The sequence below is a fragment of the Opisthorchis viverrini genome (assembly GCF_000715545.1).
Source record: "Opisthorchis viverrini unplaced genomic scaffold opera_v5_149, whole genome shotgun sequence".
Taxonomy (NCBI): Eukaryota; Metazoa; Platyhelminthes; class Trematoda; order Opisthorchiida; family Opisthorchiidae; genus Opisthorchis; species Opisthorchis viverrini.
In genome coordinates this window covers 1,010,804-1,021,246 of record NW_008751804.1, presented here as the reverse complement: position 1 = coordinate 1,021,246, position 10,443 = coordinate 1,010,804, and the positions used below count along the sequence as shown (strand labels likewise).

General features: G+C 44.6%; 2 protein-coding genes across 2 annotated transcripts in view; one reads left to right on the top strand and one right to left on the bottom strand.

The window, feature by feature from the left end:
* The window catches only part of T265_06825 (hypothetical protein), a gene marked incomplete at both ends in the record, with an annotated part of 30,414 nt that extends 22,964 nt beyond the window's left edge, over positions 1-7,450 (top strand). Inside the window, one exon of the mRNA XM_009172199.1 lies at positions 7,269-7,450. Coding sequence (XP_009170463.1) covers positions 7,269-7,450 — 182 coding nt within the window. The remainder of the gene's footprint in view (positions 1-7,268) is intronic.
* A 2,061-nt stretch (positions 7,451-9,511) lies between these two features.
* The window catches only part of T265_06824 (hypothetical protein), a gene marked incomplete at both ends in the record, with an annotated part of 13,173 nt that continues 12,241 nt past the window's right edge, over positions 9,512-10,443 (bottom strand). The window contains 2 exons of the mRNA XM_009172198.1: positions 9,512-9,738; positions 9,897-10,325. Coding sequence (XP_009170462.1) covers positions 9,629-9,738; positions 9,897-10,325 — 539 coding nt within the window. The remainder of the gene's footprint in view (positions 9,739-9,896; positions 10,326-10,443) is intronic.

Here is a 10,443-nt window from a genome sequence, read left to right as displayed (position 1 = left end):
GGTCATTACTCTAAATTGGATAACCAAGATACGACAACAGGCAAGGATCGCTATTGGGCGGCAACACAGAGAATGTTCAAAAATTGGGATTAGGTAACTAGTATGACTTGTGGTGGTTACACTTTTGTATCCATAAGTATTATCAGACCACATCAGACCTCTGATAACAACATGACATGACCAGATAACAGCTCGATTTCCTATCGTCATCACTACACCAATATTTGCATGGTCTGTGTGTATCTATATGTTAGACTTGTAAAGTTCGAATGTACAATCATGAACGGTCTACCGATGTCAACTTTATTCCACCCGAGACAAGTTCCGTTATCGAAAATGGGAGAATAAGTACGGGGTATTCGTACTTTAGTTAGAAGCCAATTGGGATCTGATATTGTCATCAAACCAATGAAGTGCAAAATTTGATAAATAATATACACATGTAACTGAAATAAATAACAACCGTAAGACGGCACTAGAATCTTTCAACTGAAACATATGTACAGTTTTCCAGAAAAGGATACAGCAATGGAGTTAAAGGCAACTATGGAGTTGGGAAGGTTGGTTCATGGTCATCTGGCCACCCGAGATGTTATATCCCAATATTTTTCTGGTTGACATGTAGGTCACCGAATTCAACAGGTAGGTTTCCGCATTGCTTTGTACCGGCCAATCCAAGTGGTCGCTGAACATGGCAGTATTTCCGGCTTCTGACATTCCTACTTGGAATTCTCTTGTTGCGTAGACGAAAATGTGCAAAATGCCTTTCTTTATTTTATCCAAACGAATTATACCAGTTAGTGATAGCATTTAGGGTGATGAAGACACCACAGTTCTTTGAAAGAGGTTAGACGCTTACCACAAACATATGTCATACAGATCTGGGGTGTGAAGTTCAGGATCATGTTCACCTGAGTTGACACTGTTGTACACCAAAGTTTTCTTCTCTTGTTATAGGAACACAGTGACCAGGATTGGACCATGCAAGTGGCGGCAGAACCAGTATTCTCCCACACTATTTTTGTCGAGCCCGCACCCTTACACATTTTGAACAGTAGATTAAACACACACATATACACATGAACGTTTCTTGTAGCTTTGTCTTCAGATGCACCCACACCAACTTCCACATTAGACAAATACGAAGGTATGCATTGAATACTGCTCAGTATTAATTACTCTTACTGACTTCTTTCGTCAGGTCTCACAGATAGCTCACCGCTGTCCAAGATCTTTTGAATTCATGTGCTCGTCTTCATTTACAAAAAAAATTATCCATGCAGGCAGTTGGTTTTTTAATTAAGGTTAATTTACTCTGAATCACCTGGTCAGCGTGAATTTCAAAGCGAGTGGGGGTAATTTGTTGGTAAAGTACGGAATACGCTGTACCAACTGCAAGTTGACGCCGCTTGTAAGCTACAATATAAAAAAACAAAAGATTTTTGGAAAGTTACCTTTTTGGTAGTAAACTCGAGCCTGTTGTAGACAAAGTAATTCAGCTTGAAATTCATAATGAGCCAGGAAACTAATTACCAGGATCTCATTCTTGAAAAAATCTCACTTGCAGCTCAATTACTAACCGGCCTGGTGGGTATGCAAACCTTAGAAAATCGGTCCTACTCCATCAATATTAGGACAGCACGATCCCATAAAATGTGCTTGCTGACTGCAACCTAGTGAATGTTGTTTTCACATGAGAGCAACTATTTCTGGCAACCCTATTTTCCCTCATTAGCCGTAGGGAGCCAGGTAAAGCAGGGCCCTAAGCGGACAACAACAGCGGCCGTGATACAAGTAAAATAACGTAATTGCGTATGATTTCGAACAGACGAGTGTCTGCAGTTAAGCGCCAGTTTGTAAAGTGCACTCCCATTTTTTCTACTTTTTGGTTGGAAGTAGTGAACGCAAATAAGTTTTAGTAAGCTACCTCTAGCGATCATAGACTGAGATGACTTCGCATGGAAGCCTATGGGCCTCAGCTGACATTCAGCGTTCCAGACAATCAATATCTTAGTACACGGAAAACATGCAGAAAGCGTCGGTGAAATCAGTCGAACATAAAAAGATGAAAACTACAGGAGATCTCAACGCTCAGAAGGCTTTACTAATCTAGATCAAGATCAGTACGCCTTTTCCTTTTATATAAATATACAAGGTGCCAGTTTTCTTGAACTCGCTCCCAAACCCACGTTCTGCCGATGCTGTTTCAGGATCGGCATGATCATCTTCGTCAGATATAACCTACAAACTAATTTTCTTGAAGAAACACTCCTCATAAGGTAGTCGTTGGCTTGTTCGCTGAGCTGGGCAATTTGATTGCAAACGTTTCACCACCAATCGAGCCCACGACCATCTACGCTACCTGAGCTACCAAAATTTTCCTCTATAGAAAACTCTCAAGGCTACTGGAAACTCTTCGACAACCCACGACTGGTTTTACTTACCCTAAGGCTAATCAGGTAGCCGTGGCCCCAGAGTTTCCGTCGGCCTCATAGCTCATTTGAATCTCACGATGTGTCCAAAATTCACGGACTACACTCCTTCGCACATAAATTTGGTTACCGCAATAGAATCAAGTGAATCCCACCTTAACATCCGGTTCGTTGGTTACCAATCAATAATTGTTAGATCACGTGACTTCCTTGAGGAATCTCACGCGAATTTTCGGACTAGCTTATTTACTGATAGTGGTATTTGGTGATATATAATAATGAGCCAAAAAAGATGCAAGAGCATGGCAGCGTAAAATAAAGTTATTGATTATGTCCAAAGAGAGGTGGCCCTTCTGATTTTCAGCCTAATGTCAAAATATACCGTCCTAAGGTAACCAACACTTAGGAGTGTAGGGTGTTAATTCCCTCTTGCCATTTTTGGCTTCAAAAGTCTATTCGAATGTATCAGAAACAAGGTGAAGTTCTTGTATTTTCTGAACTGCGACATGCCCACTGTTGTTGGATAAGCCCACTGTTAAGCTCAAAGCATTGTAAACCTAAACTACTTACCGACATTTATTTACATGATGGTTGGTGGTATGTGCATACGATGACTCGAAAATACACATATTCAAGTACGTAATGACACGTTGCCGTGTTCTTCATATGTTAGGTAGTGTAAACCTTGAAATTATGATCGTCCGAGTGCATTAAACTGCTCCACACTTCCTGCAATCAGCCTTTCAGACCCGACTATTTTGAGGTTTCCGGTCGTCATTCCAAGGTTCAAGCTTCTGTGTATCGGCGCAGTGGGCAATTTGGCTGGACCAGTCAGAAGGGGGCGAATTTCCGAAGCACATTTCCGTTGGCTTGTTCGCTGAGCTGGGCAATTTGATTGCAAACGTTTCACCACCAATCGAGCCCACGACCATCTACGCTACCTGAGCTACCAAAATTTTCCTCTATAGAAAACTCTCAAGGCTACTGGAAACTCTTCGACAACCCACGACTGGTTTTACCCCTCTTAAGGCTAATCAGGTAGCCGTGGCCCCAGAGTTTCCGTCGGCCTTATAGCTCATTTGAATCTCACGATGTGTCCAAAATTCACGGACTACACTCCTTCGCACATAAATTTGGTTACCGCAATTGAATCAAGTGAATCCCACCTTAACATCCGGTTCGTTGGTTACCAATCAATAATTGTTAGATCACGTGACTTCCTTGAGGAATCTCACGCGAATTTTCGGACTAGCTTATTTACTGATAGTGGTATTTGGTGATATATAATAATGAGCCAAAAAAGATGCAAGAGCATGGCAGCGTAAAATAAAGTTATTGATTATGTCCAAAGAGAGGTGGCCCTTCTGATTTTCAGCCTAATGTCAAAATATACCGTCCTAAGGTAACCAACACTTAGGAGTGTAGGGTGTTAATTCCCTCTTGCCATTTTTGGCTTCAAAAGTCTATTCGAATGTATCAGAAACAAGGTGAAGTTCTTGTATTTTCTGAACTGCGACATGCCCACTGTTGTTGGATAAGCCCACTGTTAAGCTCAAAGCATTGTAAACCTAAACTACTTACCGACATTTATTTACATGATGGTTGGTGGTATGTGCATACGATGACTCGAAAATACACATATTCAAGTACGTAATGACACGTTGCCGTGTTCTTCATATGTTAGGTAGTGTAAACCTTGAAATTATGATCGTCCGAGTGCATTAAACTGCTCCACACTTCCTGCAATCAGCCTTTCAGACCCGACTATTTTGAGGTTTCCGGTCGTCATTCCAAGGTTCAAGCTTCTGTGTATCGGCGCAGTGGGCAATTTGGCTGGACCAGTCAGAAGGGGGCGAATTTCCGAAGCACATTTCCCTATATCCGATTGTCAGCTCATGAAATGCTTTACACTGTCAGGCGTTGCTAAAGTGCTCATGAAGTTGAAAATTGGCTAAACACAACTTAGGTCCGTGCAGATTTTGGGGGTAGCTTACAATTCACGACTGAGGACGAAACAGCTGCACAGTATTTCTGGGCTTTTCAACATAGATCGGATTCATAGATCGGATCGGGACGAAATCCCCATTGAAATTCTTAAATCTCCTCAGACTACCAACAGACATTTGTTCGCACTTCCAAGTTCCAGAAACGTGATTGTGGCATACTTCAGCTGAATGAAAATATATCAGTTTTGGTGGGATATCCCCGCTAGATTGGCCATTTGAAGCTAAGATTCAGTACAACAGACGGGTTATGCAGTTATAAGACAAGAATTCTTCCAACTTCATCAAGGGGGCATATTAGAACAAGCTAGGTGGGCCAAAAGGATAAAACGACTCTTTTGCCGAATCTCACGCACTCAATCCCCTTATTGGATTACCGGTTCCGTTTGGTAACTCAGAAATACGCAAAACAGTTTGACATACATTTGGTTTCATTGTAAACCAGAGCTCACATAAAAGTCCAGAGTAAACGGAACAAAAGAATGAAAGTGTTGTCGAATTCCATCACACGAATGTACAGATCCGACAGCAGGCAGTAAAAACAGCAATTGCCGGTTCTGTTCACACCAATCAAAATGTCTTTTGTCAGTGGACCGGAATAATGGCTTCTTCAGGTTGTATTTTTTCACCCCGAGTATCCGTCGCTGATCTAGTTCGATAACGGAACGTTGTCGTACACCTTCCTCTTTCGGTGTGCAGTTCGACAGGCACATGGTTGCTCCTCTGTTCCATTCAGGGAATACAGCGTATGTAAGCATGGACATCGAGCTAATTAAACATCTACTTTAGGTGTACACTGTGAGGTAATTCCGCCCTTGTTTCCCGGAAAAAAATGTCACCGGATGTGCACATCATGTGCAGATCATTCAGGGATCCACCTATGCCTATTCAGTAGCTTGGTTATTGTTGAGTAACTCGAGGTCTTTTTGGAGCATTTTATCTTGGTGGACCGGTGTGTGAATTTTGAAAGCCAACTCTAACAGCATCCAGATTTCTGAGAGCTTCTGTACACGGCTTATTAGACGAATAATTTAGCTGTTTCTCGGTTGGCAATTATTCCAGACGACAAAAGGTTGAGTACCGTTTGTTCGTTCAAGTAATTGAAGACACACGGTGCGAACCTCCACAGGATCCAACATCTTTGCTAATCAGGAACAGGTAATCACAATTCGGGTGACATCCAACTGCGTTCAGGTTTGATATGCTCAGCTGATGTAATCGACGAAAGCTTGCTTCGACTGCTAGGTGCTTTCCAGCCCGTTAGGACATCCCGAGGTAAGCTGAATAGTGTCTTTAGCGGTGGACATCGACAATAGCATGCACAGGCTTAGATACAAGAAATACCCACCACAAATCCTCAATGATCGTTAGACCGATCAACATGGAAGTACAGGCCTCTCAACACGTTGTGAATAGTGTGAATCAATCTCACAGCTGTCACTCGACGCTTGACTGGAATCCTAATTAGTCTGTCGCCAAACGACTCATCATATTTGGACACAAAAATGATACTACCCCAGCCACCAAAATCGTTACAAGGAGTGCAAGAACGCATTTGCTGACCTGTTTAGAGGCTGCTTTCATTACCCAGTTGTTTGTAAAAGGACCTGAATCAGATGTGACAGGCACTGTCCACGTGAGCCGTGTGTCAGCAGGAATTAAAATTCATTCGTACTTTCGTTTATGGCTACCTATGGCGCACAGCGGCAGACAATTATTCGAGACGTTATCATGCCGCACAAACCGCATCGTTATTTGAACAAGTATGCCGATTTTTCCACCTGATTTAATTCCAAGTAATAAAGTTAGGAGGCAAATACAATTCGGGCATCAGAATTAGAACACCAACGAGGAACTATTTCATATGCTGACCTTTTCTATGGTCGTGGTTATGCGGAATTCTAATACAAATTTCCTACACTCACCTACCCAAACAATAGTTCCCTAACATTTTACGCAGAAATTATTTGGGCACACTCTCCATACCTCATTATCACGCGGCTTAATTAAACAATCCAACCAAATGTCCTAATTAATGTGGATGGTGTATTCGAGCGGTCATTTTATTCCCAAACTCAGAGTTAGTGAAACTGCTTTGATGATGACAAAGCAGAGCACCCAATCCAGTGTCATCACCAAACAGAACGATGACACTGAGAACACGTTCGTGCTATTCGGGTAATTCGACTGAGATTAATAATGCATGTTCGGCGTCACCCCTCTCTCCAGCACGGGCACACGCTTCCCACAGATGTGGGCGCGCGTTGTCTGATGTTGTGAATACAAGTTAGCAGTAGATCCAGTAGCAAAAACCTGTTCTTTTTCTACTGTACTCTGTACACGTCACCACTTAGATCAGTAAATGTTCCTGCCTAAGATAGCCACCCAGCACATCCTTCAAATTCGTGACCGTCGCTCGAGTGGTGTAAGGTTGTCTTGAGTTTATCCAGTTCGGTGTGGTTGTACTGGCATACCTTGGTTTTTGATCTCACTGGCTTCCCTGGTCTATGTCCTGTGTGAGCCGCGTTCGAAAAGAAAATACCTGATTCTACCCGTGGTTTGTTTTACATGATGAGAACCAACAAGTGGGGCACAAGAATGAGTCACCAGCAGCAGCAGCATGGACAGTATTACATCAATGTTCAACACTGGTGATTTGATGCCGTACAACCATGTCCACTGACAGCGGTCCCACTTATGAGCAAGAACCCTCCTTCAGGATGGACCTCGGACTTTCATGAATGTTACCCTTCGTTTTTTCAAGCTTAACTTCGATGAAATTCTAGCACAAAGCATCCAATTCGCGTTTTGCACTTCAACTTCTCCTATCCAGGCTTGAGCAACTTGGCAGTACCCCAGCCCTCGGGCACCCTTCGGATGGCATGGCAGCTGGGCACCGAGGGGGTGCTGTATTATTACTATTACATTATTATTATAGTTGGTTGTGATAGGGCATTCCGTCGATTAAAATCCCTACAGTTCGAAGCACCACCCTCGCAGCTGGTCAACAGTTGAGTTGGGAGAATATTTGGCTGTTTCATTTACATCAAATATTGAAACACCGCCCAGAAATACCTGAGAATACAACTGAGAGGACCGATCTCAAACCCTGAGAATCGGGTTTTCACCTTCGTGCCGGATTGCTTGAAACTGTCTCATGTTTCACAACCACTCTGCATCTAAACACGTCCTGACTTTCATCTGGAGCCGTCGTCACTATAGGATGGATAGCGTACAGTCGCTCTGGCCATTTTGGAGGGTTGTGTGACGGATGTAGCCGGGATAAAGGCCGATCGATGTAATCTGGCGACGTTGAAAACTTTGCCCCGAGGTTAGGTGAAAAAGACTGGACGCGGCCAAATAAAGCCGTCCGAAAATGGACTGGGCGGCCGCTAAGACGTTGCTGCGGATTTCGACTCACCGGCCGACCACTAGAAGGCTAGGAAGCGGCCAGCACGGGAACGGACAGCGAATCTCCAGCAGTGGCATCGCGCTCCACCGAGGCTGGACACAATACCGACATCGCCGCGCTCCACCGAGGCTGGACACAATACCGCTCCAAAAGTTGTTGAACAAGGACCTGTGAAGAGAAGTGGACCACCTCTCTGCCATGAGAATGTGGAGGCACAGTCGGACAAGCAGCTAATACAACTGGTCTGGCTAGCCATAGTATGAATGGATTTCGCCCCGATCGGTCACCTGAAAATCGTAATTTTCTGCATTTGCCTTTTCCTGAATGGGCTGCGTCCGACGCAGTACCTATTAGGTGGGATACAGCACCGACACCGTTCACACTTAGGCGCTGCTACAATCAAGTCTATCTCGCGCGCAAATGGCCGGAATTCTGGACCCAATAGTCAGCCATGAACCAGTATACCCCGAAGCCCGCTGCCAATTGCAAATCCAGGCTTCCGAATCCGCCGCAAGTGCTTTATAGACGGCGAGTTCTTTTTCGCCAGGTTTTGGGCGTTAATACACGTTGGGTACCTTTGTGGAACTCTAGCTTGGAATTTTGACCGAGAACTAAGCTAAAACACCGATATCGCGGTAACGAAGGTGAACATGTGTGCGGCAAATTGGATAGGGAAGACAAATCAGGGGAAGGGACCATTGATGCGAGGAAAACTGAAATCCAACCGTGCTCACTAGCCGAGTTCAGCAGCCCACGCGATTTTAAATACCGGAACCGGTTGTACACTAAGCACAGGCTTGAAGGCTAACCCGACGCCATCACGAACGAGCTAAGTGCCCGAAAGCTTCCGTCTTAGTGTTCTGTGGAAATGACCAATTGGCTGAGCTTTGAAGACTATTATCCGTATAACAAGTCTCGACAAGTTGGTGGTGAGAGGGCTTCATACTAGTAGAAATTGCGGCCGCCTCGTTAAGTGGTTATTGGGAACAATGCGAACGGAACCAAGGATATCACTGGAACGCTCTGACAGATGCGTCTGAATGAAATTGGTATATAACTTGCTCGGATGTCGTTATGCCCGTGATACCTCGCAGTTTGGGAAAGCTGATTGTCTACTACCACGAGATCGCACACCAGGGATGTGCGGTTTCTCCCGGTAGGGGGTCTACTGGCCTGGAATCAGAGGCGAAAGTGTGCTCTCACCCATAAATGGTACCAAATAATGGAAAAAAATGGATAGAAAATAACCCCGGGAAATTCCGCCGTGTTAAGGATCCGAGAATCATGTGGCTTATCTCGATGACGGTTAATCACAATCACGACGCTTTCACAATGAATCGTAACAAAATGAAAAGCAACAACTGATCACTGGTGGTGTGAATGCAAACTTTCGCTGATGAAACCCGCCATTAATGTTCACAGTTCAGGGCTAATCGACAGTTGAGTTGGAGATTTATATGTTGAGGGTATTCTTGTAGTGATTCTAAATGTTCAGCCGATTGCTGAGAACATCAAGTCTCTCAGAATCTATACAGTTTCCCACTTTCATGTCCGATCGCTTGAAACCGTGTTTGATGTTCCATAATAACTCCGCATCTGAACGCGTTATGAATTCCATCAATAGCTCCTGAGTCGTATGAAAACCAGAATGCTCAAGTCAAGAAAATCGGAGCATCAGAGGACTAGTATTTTGTACACAAGGAGAACGAAATGGGGAAGGCTTTCATGATACAGGGTGAAAGAGAAGAAAACGATCATCAAATGCATACACGAGTTGTTCGTTAGACGCCTGGAGGTGGAGGTGGAGGGGGGTTGGGTATAGGCTGTGGGTAATAACCACCCCAGTAGTTGCCCGGTCCGGTTGAATAGGGCTGCGGTACCATACCTGGACCTGCCGAATAAAAAAGTCGTGGATGATTATGTCAAGATGTGGGATGCAGTGCGAACACTGACCTGCCGAAAAAAAAGTCGTGGATGATTATGTCAAGATGTGGGATGCAGTGCGAACACTGAGAACTACACCAATGGACTAAGGCTGATAAATCGTACCTCCATATCCCATGGATGGTGCATCTCCCCAACCACCTGGAGTAGGATTTGAAGGCCATGGTGTTGGACACATCCCAGTTCCGTTGGATGTAGTCGGTATGGTGTAAGCGCCAGTGCCTGAAGGACCCGGAGGGTAAGTTGCACCGGGAGGATAACCTGCCACTGGAGGCATTACGGGCTGGTTTGGCCACCCACCCACTCCTGACATCATCGGTGGGTATTGCGAACCAGGTAGAGGAGGTGGTGGGGGTAGACCATAGGGGTAGGGCTGGTTGGAAGGCATGGCATTCTGGGTACTTGTTACAGTTGTGTTGGAAGTCCCGTTAACAGCTGAAGTGTTAACATCCTCATCATCCTCTTCGGAAGGCGCTACTCCAGGTGGAGGGGGCTGACGAGGAGGGCGAGGGGCTTGAGATCGCAGTCCACGACCTGTAAAAGGAACCGAGAGAGGATAATACGCAAGTAATGGGTACTGATGTTCATCAACCATAAATCCCTTCATCAATTGCCATACTTCCCACTGGTATGTGCACAGTTTTATATATAT